This window comes from Corvus moneduloides, chromosome Z, assembly GCF_009650955.1.
Source record: "Corvus moneduloides isolate bCorMon1 chromosome Z, bCorMon1.pri, whole genome shotgun sequence".
In the NCBI taxonomy this organism is placed as follows: domain Eukaryota; kingdom Metazoa; phylum Chordata; class Aves; order Passeriformes; family Corvidae; genus Corvus; species Corvus moneduloides.
The window spans coordinates 46701542-46722269 of NC_045511.1; the positions used below are offsets into that span (position 1 = coordinate 46701542).

General features: G+C 45.2%; 1 protein-coding gene across 3 annotated transcripts in view; it reads right to left on the reverse strand.

The window, feature by feature from the left end:
• Positions 1-17056, reverse strand: part of TRIM36 (tripartite motif containing 36) — a 33216-nt gene extending 16160 nt beyond the window's left edge. The window contains exons 1-3 of one of the 3 annotated variants that reach the window (XM_032096832.1): positions 16939-17054; positions 4037-4271; positions 1696-1725 (exon numbers count right to left, since the gene is read on the reverse strand). In XM_032096832.1, the coding sequence (XP_031952723.1) occupies positions 1696-1725; positions 4037-4271; positions 16939-17001 (328 nt within the window). In that variant the 5' untranslated portion in view covers positions 17002-17054. Of the gene's footprint in view, positions 1-1695; positions 1726-4036; positions 4272-5209; positions 5303-16938 lie in introns of those variants that run through there. The other 2 variants (XM_032096834.1, XM_032096833.1) reach the window with 2 other exon arrangements.
• Between the last annotated feature and the right edge of the window lie 3672 nt (positions 17057-20728).

A 20728-nucleotide genomic window follows, 5' to 3' on the forward strand; every position in this document is an offset into this window, starting at 1 on the left:
ACAACAGGCAAATATGTATTTTGTGAAATATTAGAAATCATCACATGAAATTTTCCACTGTGATTTGTAAACTGATTGCTCCACTTACAGTAAGTTGCTCAATCAGTTACAAAAAATTATCACAACATACACTCATGCTCAGACTCAGAAATATTACCATACAGATTGCAATGACTTGGGTCGAAGAGCAATCTTAAGTATGTCCTTTAAAGACAATGTTTAAATGTCATCTTCCCAAGGAGAGGTACCAACACTTAAAATGTTGAAAAGTCCAAGCTGCAGTGAATGGTTTGCAAAGGGATAAGACATCTTAAAGATAAAGTTGTGTTTTCCAAGTAAACAGTATTACCAGAATTTTATGGTTGCGGAAGACACGGACATTAAATGTGTGAAAGTTTAAAAAAAAAAGATTTAAAAGTCAACTGGATTCTCTTGAAAGGTTGGGGGTTTTTTAAAATATAAATATATATTGCCACCCCATATCTCAGGTGATGCTTTTGTATGGACTTTTAGGGGGAAGGGGATAGGGTTAGCAAGGGGAAGGGATAAAGAGGGAAGGGGAAGAGAAAGGGAGAGGAAGCACAGAGAGGGGAAAGGCCTCATGAGAGAAGCCAGCAGAGCTCAAATGTTACTTTCAGACACTTTAGTTTTTCACAAATTGAAAGTGCTTTCTGCCAAAAGAACAGATACGGACAGCTTTCCAAGAGGTCTGACAGTACCGTGTGGTATCTCTGTTTTGTGACACATTCAGCCTTCAACTGAGGCAATTTAAACTCCCTCTTCCGATCAGCTGCTTTGTCCTCCACTGAGTGTGAAATTCAGATTTGTGTTTAGCTCAGTTCACATCTTTCTTGAAGGACACCTATATTCCTATGGATTGCTCATGTGTCTGCCAATACTGTGGCAACAAGGAATTTGGGGACTTTTTCTCTCATTTTTGACCGACCGTTACATAAAAAAATAAGAAATCAGTATTTAAAAAGTCCACACAGTGACTGAGCTTTTCAATTTTGGAAATGAGATATAATTAAAACACTGACCATCCTTCAATCTGATTGTGTCATTAGACACACCAAATATTACAAGTCTGTAAATGCAAAATGTTTCGTTTTCCTCACATATTCATGTGCTGTGATAAACTGTGAGATTCAGATCTACCTACTCATACCAACATGGTGTAAATTTCAATCTGTTCTTCATCAAATGAAGCAGGCTTAGATACAATGAAGAACCAATATTACATTCCTTTAAAAAGTGATGGCTAAACATGACGTGTAAACATTAGGAAGATCAATCCAATAATCACTCTTCATTACCAGTAAGACAGCAGTTGCACTGAAACATAAGCATGTAAACTCCTGAAAATTAAAAAGCAGGGGGTGGAGGAGGTGGTGTGGTGGTTGCTGGGGTTCTGCATTTTTGCACCCACCAATATATATTCAGTCGTGTACACACACAAGGAAAAAAATCTAATCCAACCCTTAACTGAATTCCAGTCCAGTTGACCTTTAAATCAGTCTTGCACAGAATGAAAAGCTGTCCTTACAGAACTTCTTTGCTGTACCTTTGCTCACTGCAAAAGCCTTTTTGTGGACTTGACCACTGACAAAAAGCTATACGCTAACCAACAATAGTTAACTCGAGATCTAAATGCTAGACTATCTCTAGCCAACACAAGAAGTGAAGCATTTCTACCTCTGCACCCAAAAGACCTCCTCTGTGAGGCTGCAAACAATGAACAGAGAGCTGTTTAGACATCAAGAAATGAGATATACCATTGGTTTACAATGGTTCAAATGAAAAGCATCAACTCCTTTCTCTCCTGTGGCTGTTAAACTCCTGCAGGGTTGAAAGGCAAGAATGTTTAATTTCCTAGCATATCAAACAACTGTAATATTTAAGCAGAACAGGAAAAGGGAGAAAGAAGGCATTGGGGGGAGGGGGACAGGGAGAGATATTTCCAACATTCTCACAAGTGTCAACATAACCACATTACACACTTGAATTACACCAACACTGTAATTACAGTAACATTAAAGGTAATGGAACAACAATGAGAAATAGCCTTCATTTTCATGTTATATACCGCATCATTTTTTTAATTAAAAATGATTTTAAATACAATATAAAGAGGAGTATTTTTAAACCAACACACTGGATTTTAAGCAGCACATATACTCCATTTCAATGAGCTCTGTCCTTTTTACATTAAGATAAATTGTACTTGTAAATGCAAGCTGTGTGTGCACAACAAATACAGAACAGGACCAAATACCGACCAGCTCCTTCTGGCATACCAAGAATTTAAATGCCAAACCCATTTAAAATAGATTATATTCCTTATGGAGACATCAGGGATTCCTTAAGTGGGGGAAAAAAAAACCAAAAAAAACCATAGTGGGAAGGTGTCATATGCCTTTTGAAATGTGACACTGACATGCCCTACACGAGCCTCCCAGAAGTTCTAGTAGGCTTTTGTTATGCATGTGAGACCCTACTTTGGATATTTTCTTAGCATTTTCTCTCTTACAGAGCTGTTTTCTTGCAAATTCCCCTACAGATCACAAACCCAATTTAGCAAGGCAATGCACAATATGAGTACTCCAGATGCAAGACAACAACTGTGCAAATGTAAATTGCAAGCTGGCGACCACTGCTGGCACCAAACTGTCTGAGAGCAAATCTCACACTTGATATAGCAATGGAGCTACAACGCCTGTTACATTAGAAGCAAAGACAGTACAACCTGAATTTACAAATTTATTCTTTAATGCTGCCATTTCCATATGCTTTTCATTCTGCAAATTTGAACTGTCTGAGATGATAATTTTCCTGTGATGTGCATCTGCCCAATGCTCTTTGAGGTAAGAGGGGGGAAGCTCATTATTTCCAAGTCTCAACTTTCTCTTGCTACTCATCAAACAGGTCTTTAGGAAAGCAATCACCTCTCTACTAGCAGGTCAGATGAGGAGATATATTCCAATCAGTTTGCTGAGATGGTGGCAGACTCCAGTGGATTTAAAGATTACAACTCCTGCAACAACTTGTGTACATGTATCTCAGGACAGGGTGGTGGTGGCAGGGGGAGTACCAAAAACTGGTGGTTTTTTGCTTATCAGACTCATTTGAAAGAGTACCAGTACTAACAATTCACCAGTTGTTTGCACATTTGATCTGTGAAAACTGGGAAGGATGAACTTTAGTAAGACAAAATGTAAGAGAGAGCTTTAGAGTTTGTCTTGTTAGTAGCTCTTCCAGAGCACGGGGGAATGTGGTTTTAAAGTGGATAATTACGTCAGAAGAAAGCCTAAAGCCAAGATGAGGTATCTTTTAAGAAGTAAAGCATGCACAAATCACTTTCAATGCATCTGTATAAAAGCAGATCAACTCATCCGTGGATTACACTGACTGCAAGAATCTTCCTAGCATGATACCACAAAGAGCATGAGGAGTCCTACAGCTAAGCACTCCTTAAACCTTCGAGCAGACCACAATGAAGGAGGCTGTTAGGGCTGTCTGCTTATAGTCATCAGTCCTTCAAATCTGCAATCATGCAATAATCATAACCAATGGATAATTATTTACTGTATGCATAATGAAGTGGGCAGGACAAAACTCTAACTTGCAAAGTCTGCACAGGCTCAGAAGGAAGTCAGAACTACTGCACTGGGGCTGGTTGAAACCAGAGCAAATCACTGACAGGCAATGAAAATTGCCAAAATCTACATCTACACGCTACTGAACATGATGCTATTGCATCTCCATGTAAATGAAATACAGAAATAAACAAACACAATGGTTATAAAGATTTACAAAATGCCACAAAGACATTTATTATAGATGAAACAGAGTGCATTGTCCTTAAAAGTATTCCCATTGTTCTTGACACAAAATGAACAAGAGTAGCACTATCCCTAAGTCATCTCTGTAACTGTATCAGGAGTACCAGGAAGACATTTTACCAATGCAGATACCATTCAGCTCAAGCCAGTCTAATAATAAAATCAGGAAAACATGCACAAATTCTGATACATACCTGATCTATTAATCCTGTCAATTCTGTCCATGCTAGAAGCAGAGATTCTAATTCGAGGGCTACTCTGATTAGAGGATTCAGAGCCTCCATCAGCAAAGGCGTCTTCAAACGCAAAAAGTATTTCTTTCACACATTTGTGACAGACATTGTGCTGGCAGGGAAGGATCAGTGGATGGGTAAACAATTCCTTGCATGCTGGGCAGATAAGCTCTCTTTCAATACCCTTAATGGCAACCTTCATGATAGAAAGAGGGAGAAACAAGTGTAAGCGCAGGAAAACACAAGCCACCAAGAGTTATGGCACTGCTCTATGTCACCAAACCCCAGCTCTGTAGAATAAATGCACACAGTTTTATCTGGTTTGAGGCACTTCTCTGACTAAAACAAATCTCAATTAACATTTATGAAAGCACTGACACCATTCATTTCAACTGAAGTGAGCATTGCCACTAGGCAAACTCAGTTCATCTTTAGGTCATGTCTGCATTGCAGGGGAGGAAAGGAGGGGAGTAGTCTTAATTCCACTCAAGGACCTAGTGAAACGAATGCAACCATACTTCTTAACAATAGGAGTCCATATGTTTAGCTTGCTCGCTGGCTTACGAAGAGGAAGGGGGGAAAAAGAAATTAAGTGTCAGACTGGTTAAACAACAGGCTTTCTTGACGTATAATTCACGTTTAAGGGCTGCAACTGTCTTGAATTCATTAGAGTAATAGTTTCGAGTCAGAAACATTATTTATTTATTTATTTATTTATTTATTTATACGTTTATTTACGTCTTGTATCTGTCGCACAAAAAGCCGCCTGTGGATCGGTGCGGCTGTTCAGTAATTCCGTGACCCCCGCGGCCGCCCCTGGCACCGCGCCCCGCCGAGCACCAGTGTCGGGGGGGCGCAGGCAGCGGCGGCGGCAGCGCAGCGCCCGCTCCGCCCGGCGCCCTCCGGGAGCGCTTCCCCTGCGCGCACCGCACCCGTCGGAGCTCCCTGCGAGCCCTGCCCGCCGTCCCGGCTGCACTACGGGCCGGGCACGGACGAACCTGTCGGCGCACACCGGGGGGACAGACAGACAGACAGGCAGGCAGGCAGGCAAGCAGGCAGGCAGACACCCTATAGCCCCCCGCATCACAAGCGGAGGGACGACGCACCCCGCCCCGCCGGTTCCCCCGTGCTCACCGGGCTCTCCAGCCGATCGTTCTCCATCCCGCCGCCTCCTCCGCCACCTCCTCCTCCTGCGCCGGGGCGCCGTCAGCCCGGGCGGGCGGCCGGGACGCGGACGGTGCAGCGCCCGCGGCGGCGCCCGGCGCAAAATGGCGAGCGAGAGGGCGAGCGAGAGGGCGAGCGGGCGGGCGGGCGGGCGGGCGGGCGGGCGCGGGGCAGCGCGGGCGGGGCGGGGCGTGCGCGCCCGCGGCAGCAGCCGCACAGCGGAGCTGTCCAGCTGCCCCCGCCGCGCCGCGCCCCGCGGGACGCCGGCTCTTTCGCTGCTATTGTCTCGGTCCTTTTTCTCGCCAAGCGTTACCGGAAACACCGCCCGTCCCGGCGGCCGGCAGTATTGAGTGCTTTCGCGCTCAGACCCTGCAATTGATCACCTCCCGTGGTACCCATGACAGAAAATCGCTGAATTGTTGAACGGTTTGGGTTGGAAGGGATGTTGAAGATGACAGAATCACAGAATCAATCAGGTTGGAAAAGACCTCTGAGACCTTCGAGTCCAATCTATGTCCTAGAGCGATATTGTCAACTGGACCTTGGCACTAAGTGCTGCACCCAGTCTTTCCTTAAATACTTCCACCACCTCCCTGGGCTTTGAAGAAATTCTTTCCTATGTCCAACTTAAATTTCCCCCAACACAGCTTAAGATTGTCTTATGTCATCCTAAACATCTAATTCCAATCCCCCTACTGTGGCCAGGGACACCTTCCATGAGACCAGATTGCTCAAGCCCCCATTCAGCCTGGCCTTGCTCCAGGGATGGAACATCCACAGCTTCTCTGGGCAACCTGTGCCAGTGTCTCACCACCCTCTCAGTGAAGAATTTCTTCCTAATATTCAATATAAACCTGCCCTCTTTAAGTTTAAACTAATTCCCCTTTTTATACTACCTGGCCATTTTAAAACTCCTCTCCCTCTTTTTTGTTAAGTCCCCTTTAAGTACTGAAAGGCCACAGTAAGGTCTCCATGGAACCTTCTCTTCTCCATGCTCAACAGTCCCAACTCTCTCAGCCTGTTTTCACAGGAGAGGTGCTATAGCCCTCTGATCACTTTTGTAGCTCTCTTTTGGGCTCACTCCAACAGGTCTGTGTCTGTCTTTTGCTGAGAATTGCAGAGCTGGATGCAGTACTCCAGGTGAGGTGTCACAAAAGCTGCTGGCCACACTTCTTTTGATGCAACCCAGGATACAATTGGCTGCAAGTGCACACTGTTGGCTCATATCCAGCTTTTCATCCATGAGAAACCCCAAGTCCTTCTCCTCAGGGCTGCTCTCAATGACTTCTCCCAGTCTGTACTCACATCTGGAATTGCTCCAACCCAGGTGCAGCTCCTTGCACTTGCTGAACTTCGTGATGTTCTCATGGGCCCAGTTCTCAGGTTTGTCCAGGTCTCCCTGGATGGCATCCCTTCCTTCTGGTGTGTCCAGCTGCACTGCTCAGATTTGTGCCATCTGCAGATTTGCTGAGGGCCCTGGATCTCGCTGTCCACATCATTTTTAAAGATACTGAAAAACACCAGTCCCAAGAGAGACCCCTGAGGGACACCACTCATCACCGGCCTTCACCTGGACACAGAGCCATTGACCACAACTCTCTGGCCAATTCCTTATCTGCTGAATACTCCATCCATCAAATCCATGTCTCTCCAATTTGGAGATAAGGATGTCATGTGGGACCATGTCAAAGGCCTTACAGAAGTCATCTCTTGGTCTTCCTGTGTCAACTGTTGCAGCCACCCCATCACAGAAGGTGATCAGTTTGGTGAAGCACAATTTGCCCTTACTGAAGCCTTGAATAAGGCTCACAAATCTGTAATTCTCCAGACATTCCTTCATCCCTTTGTTAAAAATTGGCATGTTGTTTCCCCTTTTCTAGTCACTGGGGACTTTGCCTGACTGCTGTGAGTTCTCCAATATCGTGCAGGAGGTGTGCACCAGGCAGCTTTTGTGGCAGCTAGGATGAAAAAGAGGTGAGGAAGTGGTTATGACAGCCAGCACCTCCTACCCTCCCCTTACACCATGTTTCTCTTGGAAAAGGGGTAGCAAATACTCCTTCCACCATCCACCAGAACACACAAAAATACTTTTAAATTTCCAGCATCCTCAGGTTTTAGCAAGGGTGCAGACACAACCATTGCAGTAGCAATAGTTAACAAAGCACTAGGCTAAGGGAGAAAAAACACCAGTTAGCAAGCTTGGAGTGAAAGCATACACTGTCCTCACATTACACAGCTGAAGGAGATTCACTTAATTAAAGTACATGAAGCCTGGGTTATGCGAATGATGAAACGTTGTCTGTTTCACAAATCCTAAATTTGACCTACTTGCCTATTTGAAGAAAAACATCAGGACAAAAAGTTCCCTTTTCCCCTCAAAACTACTTTCCGTATGAGTCAATAAAACAAACATAGTTGAAATGTCTTACTTGGGCATTATTTACACCTGGGTTCCAGTGGCCTGGATATGAAACTTGAATGGAAATTTACCCTCAGAAATCATGAAGACAGAGGTGATTTTTTACATGTCCAGTACAACAAAGAATTTTCTACAGAACACTTACAAAGATATTATTTAACATTTACTTTAGTAACCAATCTCATAAAAATACAGAGTACTGTGCTTGATAGTGCCAGTAAATGTACAGTATGTGTATTCAAACTGAAACATGTCACTCACCTGGGCAGGGGGGAGAACAGGTTGGTAAGGTCATGTGTTGTCAGCCTTCCAACTATGTTTTGAATATGTTTTGATTTGCAAGCCTCTGAATAAGTATATTATCTCTTAACCATCTCTACTATTCCCAGATTTCATGACATTACAGGCAGGCAGCTTTTAATAAGCACTTGTCTTCACTAGCACACTACCCACCATGACACTGGACTGTGGTTGAGCCAGGGCCAACAAATAAGCTATCAGCCTCAGACTGGAACAAAGACCCCTTGGCTCTTGTAGTGGTTTTGATTCAAAATATCCATTATTTACTTATTTTTCTTCTGTGAGATAAGAATTAGGAGAAAAGCAAAGCAGGCACAAACCTTAAACAGTTGCAGTACAATGAAAGAGCTTTATTACTAACAGAATTAAAAGTAAAGAGAAAACAACAAAACAAAATTAAAGTAAATTCCCCCCCCCCCCTTTTCCAGCACTTCTCTCCTTTTATCCAGCTCACACAAGGGATAACAGAACATGGGATGTTAGTCAGTGTTGCAGTTCTTGAAAAGTCTTTTCTCTTATGCTTAAGGAAGAAAAGGTTTTCCTTCAGTTGCACGTGGTTCCCAAACTGCCACCAACAGCACACCCGCCCGGAAACAAACAGTCTGCTGTGTGTAGAACATCTCTCCCATGAAGAATTTCACAGTTCTTTCATACTACAAAACATGGGCCATCACATGGGGTTATTCATCTTTTTAAGGATAAGTTATTTTGGCCTGCACACAGAGGCTTTTCTTCGCCACAAGTCTCTAACAGCCTCTCACTACTTCTATATAGCCTGACATAGGCACTCTTCACAAACTTCATAGGCACACGAGGATACTCCATCCCCCCATGTTCTTCAAATGGATTAAAGAGACAAACAGTTTGTGGTATTACGGTTTCTTACCACGGCATGCAAGAAGGTTTCTTTTAAGCTGCGCGCCAGAATCGCGGCACCGCCCTCTTCTCTCCTGTCGCCATTTCCAGCTCCGTCCCACGTGACTCACTTCTCTTTCTCTCTGACTCTGAAGCCTCCACGTTGAAGGGTGTTCTTGTTCGGGCTTTACGGTGGGGAAAGCCTCGCTCCCTCTGTGCTGCTGGCTGCACGGTGTCCTCTTCAGTTCAGCACGGAGTGTGCTGGCTGCAGACAGGAGGCTCTGCCGGCTCCCGCTGGCTCCGCCGGCTCCGCATGGAGAGGAGAGGGACCCGCCTGTTCCCAGAAGCCACGCTGGATGGGTTTAGCTGTGAGCAGTCCATGGCTGGTTTTAGCTGCCTGCGGCTCTGGGACAGTCCCCCCCAGCGACCCAGGGTCCGTGCCGTGGTGCTGAGAAAGGGGGAAAGGGGCAGTGGCCCCGGCCCGGCCCAGCGGGGCCGGGAGGCTCGGAGCCCCCCCCCCACCTTCCAGCAGGCGAGCTCCGACCAAAAGGGGAAGTCCCGCCTTTCTGTGCGGTTTAAATATGTAAATTGTGAGAAGCGTAATTGGTCTTAAAGACTGTCCATCAACTCAGGGTCAACCCAACACATTCCACCCCTCGCTTCTTAAAATTTACATATCCAAAAGTTACTTAAAATAGCAAAACCAGAGCTAAAAGAAAACAAATTACATAAACCTCCACCCCTAGAATTTTTACCACTACTACAAAGCAAATTTCTTCTATTATTCTACTTAATGTTATAACTTTCTACTTGCTCTGCTTATTATTTTCTCCTAATTAATCTTCATCTCACAGCGCTCATTAATTGCCCGCATTCTCCACCATTGATGTAGCGGGTTGAGTTCGAAACCGGGCGGAAACACCAATTAAATGTAGTGGTTTTGATTCAAAATATCCATTATTTACTTATTTTTCTTCTGTGAGATAAGAATTAGGAGAAAAGCAAAGCAGGCACAAACCTTAAACAGTTGCAGTACAATGAAAGAGCTTTATTACTAACAGAATTAAAAGTAAAGAGAAAACAACAAAACAAAATTAAAGTAAATTCCCCCCCCCCCCCCTTTTCCAGCACTTCTCTCCTTTTATCCAGCTCACACAAGGGATAACAGAACATGGGATGTTAGTCAGTGTTGCAGTTCTTGAAAAGTCTTTTCTCTTATGCTTAAGGAAGAAAAGGTTTTCCTTCAGTTGCACGTGGTTCCCAAACTGCCACCAACAGCACACCCGCCCGGAAACAAACAGTCTGCTGTGTGTAGAACATCTCTCTCATGAAGAATTTCACAGTTCTTTCATACTACAAAACATGGGCCATCACATGGGGTTATTCATCTTTTTAAGGATAAGTTATTTTGGCCTGCACACAGAGGCTTTTCTTCGCCACAAGTCTCTAACAGCCTCTCACTACTTCTATATAGCCTGACATAGGCACTCTTCACAAACTTCATAGGCACACGAGGATACTCCATCCCCCCATGTTCTTCAAATGGATTAAAGAGACAAACAGTTTGTGGTATTACGGTTTCTTACCACGGCATGCAAGAAGGTTTCTTTTAAGCTGCGCGCCAGAATCGCGGCACCGCCCTCTTCTCTCCCGTCGCCATTTCCAGCTCCGTCCCACGTGACTCACTTCTCTTTCTCTCTGACTCTGAAACCGCCATGTTGAAGGGTGTTCTTGTTCGGGCTTTACGGTGGGGAAAGCCTCGCTCCCTCTGTGCTGCTGGCTGCACGGTGTCCTCTTCAGTTCAGCACGGAGTGTGCTGGCTGCAGACAGGAGGCTCTGCCGGCTCCCGCTGGCTCCGCCGGCTCCGCATGGAGAGGAGAGGGACCCGCCTGTCCCCAGAAGCCGCGCTGGATGGGTTTAGCTGTGGCAGTCCATGGCTGGTTTTAGCTGCCTGCGGCTCTGGGACAGTCCCCCCCAGCGACCCAGGGTCCGTGCCGTGGTGCTGAGAAAGGGGGAAAGGGGCAGTGGCCCCGGCCCGGCGGGGCCGGGAGGCTCGGAGCCCCCCCACCTTCCAGCAGGCGAGCTCCGACCCAAAGGGGCAGTCCCGCCTTTCTGTGCGGTTTAAATATGTAAATTGTGAGAAGCGTAATTGGTCTTAAAGACTGTCCATCAACTCAGGGTCAACCCAACACAGCTCTACAGCTGCCTTTGAAACAGTGGGAAGAAATTTTGTCTTTGGTGGCACAGCAAGGAAAATGATTCTGCACTTCATGGCAGAGGTGTAGATGACAGGAGCAGGTGGGTGTTGCTAGTGCAGACAAACCTGGAGCACACATTTTCCCCTGTCCTCCTGCATTCTTCACATGGACCACAGTGCCAACTACTGTTACTGCCAGGACTTGTGAATGATTCTTTGTTCAATCCCTTACTAGTTCATTAAGGTATTATCTTGTTTGTGTACCTGTTTGCTCTGGCTTCAGAGTACTTTAGAGCAAGATTTTAATTACCACCTCCAGCACATTAAGATGTTACATGGAAGAAAATGTCCTTGAAGGTCTCCAAAGAGCAAAACTCCCTCTTCTGCACACATACCTTTTTACTAGCCTTTTGATCCTCCCTCAGCCCAGGACTACTAAATTTGCAGTGCCAAAATTCTCATTAGCTTTAGGTACTGGGAGGAAAAAGCAACAGCTAGGAATGACTGATACATTAAAAAGGTAAGAGCACAAACCAGTGTCAGAAAAGGCTCCTGTCCTTAGCTTCCGAAAATGGGGTCAACAAGATCAGCATGACTACAGAAGTCAGACCTACCCTTCTGCTTTGTTTCCAGCCAAAGACGTGCATCATTCTGCTCACAAGGCCCTCCTTTTGCATGGAGTAATACCTGGGTAGGGTCTAAGTAGTTCTACACATCCTTCAAAATTCACTTCAGCAGACAGGGTCTGACTAGGAGTTACAGCATGGCCTGCACTCCCAAGACAGCAGAAGAAGACAGAAATTGGGATGGGTGGGTGTTGCCATCCTATTTCCCCCTTACCTCAGGTTAAATGTGCCTATTAATTCAATAATTGATACGCAGAAATCTTCCAGGTGCTCATTTGCATTAACTATCTATATAGTTTCAAGAAGGATGCAGCACTGCTTTCCAACAAGCTGTAAAAATCCTACACTTGTTAAACAGTGCAGCTGCAGTCCTACTGCATGAAAAAACATGAGACTGTCCCAAAGCACCAGGACAGTTCTGCCAACACCTCTTCTGCTTTCAGTAGGTCTTCAGACCAAAGCTTTTCAAGACATTTATTTTCATGCTGCTTTTGCAACCATGGCTTGAGACTGAGTCAGTTTCCTGCTGGTCTGCCTTCATCTGACTGACAGTATTAGAGCCAATGCATCACACTGGAGATATGCAGGATGAAAACAGACTTTTTCCTGAGCTAGTATGACTGATGTGGGGACTGAGCTATCACACAGACACTTTTCTCCCTGCGCAATGTGTTTTCTTCCAGGATGAATTCAGAGGGGTGTTAGCCCACATCCTGCTCTCTCTAAATTGCCAGTGCTGCAATTTGCTTCTCTACTTAGTCCTGAAAATTGAACCTAATGAAGATGACTTCTATCAACAGGATTTTCCCAGTCATGCAGGCTGAAAGATATACTGTCCCCTCAGCAATAAGGCAGGAATTTATGCTGCCTGAGAGAAATGTGCCTGTTTTGGCTCAGGAAGAGAGGCTCAACTTTTTCTTCACAATGGTTGCCCTTCAACTGTGTGACCCTGAAGAGCCATCACAGATCTGCAGGCCTTGGGTGTTTCAAAATGAACGTAACTATGGCTTGAGGATCTCGTCATAAAACAAAAATATCAGTCCCTAATCCCTTGGTTCAGAGTTGTTTGTCTTCTCTGCAGAGGTGTGCTACAGGCCCATAATCCTCAAGGCTGGAGGGGTTTACAAACAGATCCCATAACCTGATCAGCTGGACTGGACAAGTTCGGAAGATCCCACATGCCACTGCTGAGTGCTGAGTCAATAAAGACTACATTCACTGAACTGCCAGAGTATTGGGTCTGCAATCAGATTTGGGTAGGATTTGTAGATAGCATGTCTCAAAATGTGCTGAATTGGCTCAGTGTATCTTTACTTTTTAGCTTATAGCCACATGTACAAATACTCTGCTTCAGTTCCAGGACACCTGAAAAGCAGCAGAGAATCCAAGGAGCAGCTACAGGCAATAGCCCACATAGAGGACTTTGCTCTTTCCTTCCATACATTGTAATCACTAGCCAGCAAATGAAAGAATTAAAATGAAAAAGTTTCACAAAAATACGTGACACTCAAATCAAAATATCTTCCAGCTCTGAATTAGGAGAGAGTCCTACCTCTAAAGAAATGATTACTGTTTAGCAGAAAGAAGATGTAAGGTTGTTTTAAAAAGGATTTAGAATAGAAACAATTTACATAAAACAAAATTTTTAAATCATGTTTGCAAGAAAATCAGTCACAGGCTCAGTTTCTGACACCATAAAGATATGACACAAAAAATAGTACAGTACATGTGGAACACATGCGGAGCCTTCTCTCCTTCGCTTCAGGCTGTAGATACCCCTGTCACAGAGGACAAAGCTGGCAGCTCACCCTTGCCGTGTCACATCCCATGTGCTGCTAGGTGCTTCAGGGAAACCACTGCTGGAGTGATGAGGACATGTCTAAGATGTGGAAACACACCTCTGTCACACAGGCTGGCTAACCCAGCCAAGTAACTGCGTAAAAGCTGCAAAGACAGGCAAATTGGATTTTAACTGCTCTTGACTGCTCGATTTCAAACTCAGACCTCTCTATAGTACCTAACTTAATGCTGTTACCTGACACTGAACTCCAAGTTACTTTTACATACTCTTTCAACCAGAGTAACTTCTTTGTGCAAATGCCCCTCGCAATATACACATGGCATGCTTTTGAATACTCTGCAAATGGAAGAAAATTGTTCTTAGAGGACTATTCTCCTCTTAGGGACCCCAACCCCAAAGAAGCAGTTTTCTGCACATAAGCAAGAAATATGTAAAGCCTTATCTTCTTTAGTGTGAGGAGCAGAGCTCCAGTTCGGCTGAGTCAGGCAGCCCAGAGTCACCTGCCAGCCACCACAGACATGACTAAATGCTGCATTTCCCCTCTCCAGCTCCTCATTGTGATTTTGGTTTGAAGCCCTGTATAGCTCTATCCCTCACTGTCACGTGGACAAAAGCTAAAGTGCTACTACAAGAGAATTTTACATTAGTCATTACATGAGATCAAGCAGAAGACAGGGACAGAAATCAGTGTCCCCCTGCAGGTTCCAGGTGGAGAGCATGCAGAACCTGAAATGCTCTTAAAATTACTTTTATATACTTCTCATGTTCATATCATATGGGGTTTGGGGCTTGTTTTCAGTAATATCTATTTCTCTAAATGTTTTTTTCTGCAGAATAGCTTTAAAAGCTGATCCTTATGAACCACAAACTCTTGGTTTCTGCAAAATATGTGGAGTGTAGGAATAGATGGTAAAACAAAGCAAACAAGTGAGGGAAAAAAGAGAGGGTCAGGGCCTTGATTAAAAAATAGAGCATGCCAAGATCCCTATTTCAATTAAATAAGGGGGCCACAGGGACAGTGTTGGTGTTGTTAGCTTCCCTCTGAGACTCACATTGATTTATATCAGCTTATTGATTTTATTCTGCTTAGAGAAGAATGCTCAAAAATGGTTTTTTGAAACAGATGGCAAGTATTGGTATTGTTTAGCCCATCAGATATGATTGTTTCTTTACAGCATTTAAAAATTCTTTGAAGTTAATACTACAAGAGAATCATACGCATTTCAAAAAACACCTATGCAAGTAAAACAGTTTGAACTGGAGTTTGGGTGAATTACTGGGGTAGGAATGTGTGTGTTTTGACTACTGCAAAAGTAAACTTACAGGGAAGAAGCCTGAGACTGGTTCTGGAATAATATATCATTTTGAGACAAACGAGTGTCCTTGCTGTGGTTTGAACTGAGATTTCAGAATCCTGAAAGAAGGTCATACAATCTCCTGTGCCAGTGCCTCTGATAAAAAATGCAGTTAGTTGTTAATCTGTCTCTCGGGTATTTTGGAATTCTCAGATGCTGCTGTGACATTTGTGACAGGTGCCATGGAGGCCCAGAATATCTCAGAGAGTATTGTAGTGAGCCTAAACAGATGTTGTGGATATATGGGTTACACAAGGACTGTCTTATTGGAACTGAAAGTGCTACATGCATCTTTCTGTTCTAGGTATGATGTGCAAGTTGTGTGTGTGAAGGGGAGTCACAGGAGAATAATGAGTACAGATCATTAAAAGAGATAACAGGTTTTTGAAGTGACATTCCCCCGGGGAAAAGTGATATATAATGATTTGCCCTGTTTGAGAGGTCTGATGGAGGTTGTCAGCTAAGTGGAAAAACAGCATGCTTGCCAAAAGGGGTCATGTGCCCAGGGTCCAAGGGCTGATGCATCGTACTTGCAGGGACCCTACATATTGAGAGCTGAGTGTGCAAGTGTCAAGTATTCTTATTGCATCCTGATTTTCTAATAGTTCTTTGTTCAGTGAAAGCCAGATGCTTGGCAGTTAACTCAGAGAATGTTAATGCTTCCAGGCTTTATTGCAAAAGCTTTATTGATGGGGGGAAATGGGAAAGGCAAAACTGGAGTGCTGGAACCTCTAAGCAGCAATACCCTGACCCCAAGCAAATACAGTTTACCTTGCAGAAGAGTCCTTTTGCTGGCATGATTTATGTCATCTGAGAAAGCAGTTTAATTATCCCAGCAAAACACCTCCAAGCTGCTGGATAACATCAATAAATTACAAAGAGGCTGTAATCTAAAACCCTGGTCTGAAGGTTCAAAAAAATGCAAAAGGAAAATGTGGAGAGCAAGAGGTCTCGGAGCTGGGCGCTGTAGAGCAGTGATCACCACTGTGGAAAGTCTGTGGCAGTCACACAACTGATGCTGCTCCCCTTTTCCTCATGTACATCAAGCATCTGTGATGATGGGACTTGGCAGTGTCACTGTCTATGTATAAACAACAGCACTGTTTGTAATAAACACGCATATTTCACAGTACTGTGCCAGCTCTGCACAAGCCATATGCTCTTGCAGAGGGTGTCAGATCAACTGCTTAACTGTGGGATAAGGGATGGATGTAACACCCCATTGCAGGGACATCCCAGCCAGAAGGAGTTTCTGGCCTGAAACACTTTATGATTTTGTTTGTTGTATAAAATGGACAGAACAACAGTGAATTTTCCTTTAAAGCCCCGGCATGATTACTCCTAAGCAAGGAGAAGCAGAAAATCACCCAGGAAACTCCTCACTCACCTGCTCTAAAGGTTCTTCCAGAACTTTTAGAAGAGGGAGTGGAGGAGAGGGAGGGGTAAAAAGATGCATCCAAAGAGCTGGTTGTGAAGGCAGCCTTTGGAGATATGCGGGAAAGTCATCCGGATGAGTCTGGAACAAACAATATTTCCAATAGCACCATTATTTGCCACACTTATTTTTAAGTTTAAAAATATTGTGGCTGTTTCATTTTTTCGGAAAAACACAACATCTGAATCTTTGATGCTACCTGGTTTTCATAGGTATCAGTAGCTCAACAGCACAAGAAGTTGAGTTTCCCTTTTTTTTTTTTTTTTCTCTACGAAGCGCGCACGCAAGTTTTCCTCAAAATACTTGCCAACTCTGAATCAGTTCCTGGGGGAGACACTTCCCTCTCCAGCGCTGCCCGCAGCCGGTGGCTAGCGGCAGGGCGCATCCCGGCGCGCTGGAGCGGGGCATTCCGCAGCACACGGAGCAGGAGCAGGGCTGCAAGGGCCACAGGCGCCCGCCCAGCTGTGCTGGGCTGAGGGACACTTCGCAGAGAAATTAGCTTTTTAACTTTTTCACCTCGTAGCCTCGGAAGTGCGCGGCAAATAAGAATCGAATCTCCAGTGTACGTTAGCGGTAAAGACGAGCCGTTCCTGCCCGCAGGTTCCCCTAAAGGAGCCCGACAAACCATTTGCGAAGGGAGCCGTCTCTCCCCGCGGGGCTGCCTCCCCGCCCCGCCGTGTCCCGGGGGTGCCGTCCCGGCGCCGTGCCTACCTTGTCCCGCTTCAGCAGCTCCAAGATGTAGCCGAACCGGGCGCTATCCGCGGCCCCCTCCATGCCGCGCGCTCCCGGCGGGATCACGCCAGCCCTGCGCTCCCGTCGCGCCCGCGGCCCCGCTCCCGGTGCGCTCCGAGGGAGGGCCGTCCTGGCGCGACAGACGCTCTGCCCGCCCACCCACTCACGGGACACAGGATGCTCGTGAAAACCTCTCATCCTGCAGGGTCGTGGCAGGACTGCCAGGCACCTGGAGGTGCCCAGGAGCACCTCGTCTGCTCAGATGCTGCAGCGGCGAGAGCCTGTTAAAGCTGACAAAGTTATACCTACTGGTGGTCTCGTCAAATGTGGGTGGTACTGTATCAGTCACTGAGCCATGGGACTGGGCTGATGCTGGTGCATGTCCACCAGGGCAACACCCAAGGTGGGCATGCCTCTTTTCAAAGCACAGCTTGTAGTGGATGTATGCTGAGGAACAGCATGATACATTTGTTCCCAGGCTCCATCTGGTTTTCTTGAATTCTAAGCTGTTGTTTAGATGAAAAATTGTGTCTAAACAGAGAACACCTACTAATGTACATAATTGCATGTATGATCTGCTTCATGTGTTTGCACTTGAGTGGTGGTATGTTTGTGGGGTAACTCAAACAGGAGGAAATCTTCCTATCATTTCTTTTTCTTCATCCCTCTAGGGATGAGATGGATACAACATGCCTGTATACATCTGTGGCAGAAAAACTGGTCCCAGCCACTCATGTACTCTCCTCTGCTTGATGAAGGCAACCCTCAGTCCCACTGAAATGTTGACACCAGGCAGGAAGACCAGTTATCAGGTGAGGCACTGCACCCAGACACTGTGGGCAACGGGGTTCCACAGGATGGCTGGGTAATGGTGTTTGAGGCATGGCAGACATCACATTTCTGCTCCATGCCTGTCCCCACTCCAAGCCTTATATACAGCTTGCTTCTGGTAGAGGAACTGGAGTTCACTTCAGCCAGCATCTGGCTCATTCCTTCCTATTTTGGAGTCAAACTTCCCCAAACCCAAAGGTCCCAGCTGCCTCCAAGACCTGGGGGTGGGGGACAGCCCACTGCTCCACCTCCCAGTTCTGTTCCAAACGGAGAGGTGGAAGGTGACAAGCCCTTCTTATGCCGTAGCTATCAGGTAGCCCACGGAGCACATCACCCCTGTGTGGTGAAAACACAGCAAAGAGTATTTTATAACAGTATAATGTATCCCCTCAGAGGCTGCATTTCCTAAGATATTGATATAGTAGTAATGTTATCTCAAATTCTCTCTCCAGGTTACTCACTGAAACGGTATATCCTTCCTTTCTCAGGAAAGGGGACTCATGAATAGCTCGAGACTTTTCTGTTACTAGATATTGTACAATTATATGTATTAAATGACTCATTAATCAATAGCTCATTATTATGATATAGACAGTCTTTCAGTGCTCCACTTCTTGCTTTTGTGCAAGCAGCCCAGGAATATACAATAGGTAGTGGCACTGGGGACAGTCAGATGTCGTTACCCACACAGCTGAGAAGTCTTCCATATATAATTTAACTCAGTGTGAGGTATTTTGCTTCCTGGTCTGATTTCAGCTCACCAAATGGCAGTCATGTAGGAAATTTTCACTACTGTAATTTCTTTGTGTCAGTGTTGAGTGCTGGCAGAGAGCAAGGCTGGCTGAGGCTGGGATGAGGGTCTGCTTGAAGGAATCCTTTGCTTCTCCCAAGCTGCTCAAGTCCAGCAGTCATCTGCAGGAGACCATGCTGGTGGTGGCCTCAGCAACAGCAGCACTCCTGCATCAAGGAAGGTTGTACCGTGGTATCAGTGTGAATCTCCAGATGATAACCAGCACCAAGAGCAAACATACCTTTGACCCTACGACTCTGTAATGACAGGCTGTATGAACAGCTGGGGAATTTACAACCCTTTGTGCTTCACAGTGCAAGCTGTGTACTCCACTGGAACCCTTTCAGCAGAAGGCAGGCCTGCACCTGGATGTCACCACAGCTTTGTCATGTGTATGTTAGGCAACTCCCAACAGCCATCTGCCAAAATCTGTGAGACAAAGAGTCTCCTCTGGTGCATGCACTGTGGATCTGCTCCAAATCAGAGTTTTGTCTTGTGTTCTTCAGTCACAAACCACACCAGTATTTTGTACTATAGGCTCCTGAATTTCTGGCTGGTATCTTTTTTTTTTTTTCTTCTTCAACAGTTAGCTGGATTTAGGTTGTGGGTTTGGTTTTTTACTTCTGTTTCTGCCAAAAGTTGTAGATTATGGCCAGCTTGAGCTGCAATTACTTAGGACAAAAAAGGATGATTCCTTGTTCCTCTTCCTTCAACTCCTCATGTCCCACTTCCATAAATTGATAAATGTAAATGTAAATGTAAAGAGATGTAAATGTAGCTCAAGTCATGAAATCAGCCAGGGCAAGAAGGATACAGGAGAAGATGGAAGAAGCTGATGGTTCTTTCATGATCTCTTCCTGGAGTGGTTTTGTTTCAGGATTAGATCTGTTAGCACTCCAGGTTCAGATGGCTGCCAGTGATAGTTAAGCATAAGGAAGCCACAGACCACTTTTGCATTGATTTCACAGCTTCAGCAATGGCATCCTCCCAAGCAGCTCTAGCTAGGATGATCCTGGCCCATGTATGACAGCGCTCTCTGCCATCAGCCCTGCAGGAAAGTGTTTTTCTGCAAGTCCAGCAAGCCTGAGCAGAGCATTGTGGACAGCTCAGCATAATTAACTACAAGCTCTCTCCGTATATCCCGACTAGCTAGGAATTTGGGACTATCCTCTGCAGAAGATACCAATTCCTGTAGCCATTCTGAGGGGTCCTGTTTACTTCCCTGTGGATAGTAGACAGTTTGTGCTAGCCTTTGTCTTGAGAGGCGGAAGGCTGACAGTGGAATGTGTACTTGGAAGGCCGTAGACAGATGGAGAAGCTTCACTCTGCAGCTGGTGGCCCAGGGACTTTCACCCCTCTTGGTAACTGATGGCTGTGTTTTACACAACCTTTACTGAGGTGGGCTGCATGTCAGAAATAGCTGGGAGCTCCTCACTTGTTCCACATAAATTCAAGATATGAAATTACTTTTCATACTTTTCCTTCTTTTGTTTCACCTCTACATCAGTTTCTTTCTGAGGAACCAGGATGTCCGAAAATCAATTCAAACCTTCTGTTGTCATGAAATCATCTAAGAGTATGTCATATTACATTAAAATGAAATGTATAGCATCATATTTGTTTTCTGTTACTTAAACTTGAAGCAGGTCTCCAAAAAAATAAGGATCTCAGTCAGATTACCAAGTTATATAAGCTAATTGGTATAATTTCATATCAGTGGAAAAACGGGTCCTGTATTGCAATCCTGAGATGTCATGAAACACAGGATTCTGTTGTGGGCACGCTGGTAGACAAATAAAAACACAAAGGAAATTTGTCGTTCCCTGACCTCTGAATTATGTTGATTCTCCCAGGACAACGATGACAGCTCTAGATTTTCTCTTTGATCTCCTTCTCTGTCTTAGTTGACTTCTAAACTAAATCTGAGCAGCGAAGCCTATTCAGATGTTTTTGTCTTTCTGTTCCCCTAGGACTGTGAGATATTTTCCCATTCCCATTGCACAGGGAATCCAGTCAAGCACACACCCTCAGCAGCTGTCTAGCACCATGGTGAGGCGGGTCTTCTCCCACTGTGCTCCTGAACACCACACTTGAACTCGTTGGCCATCATCACCTGAGGAAATATACTTAAAGAGTGTTTGAATCTAG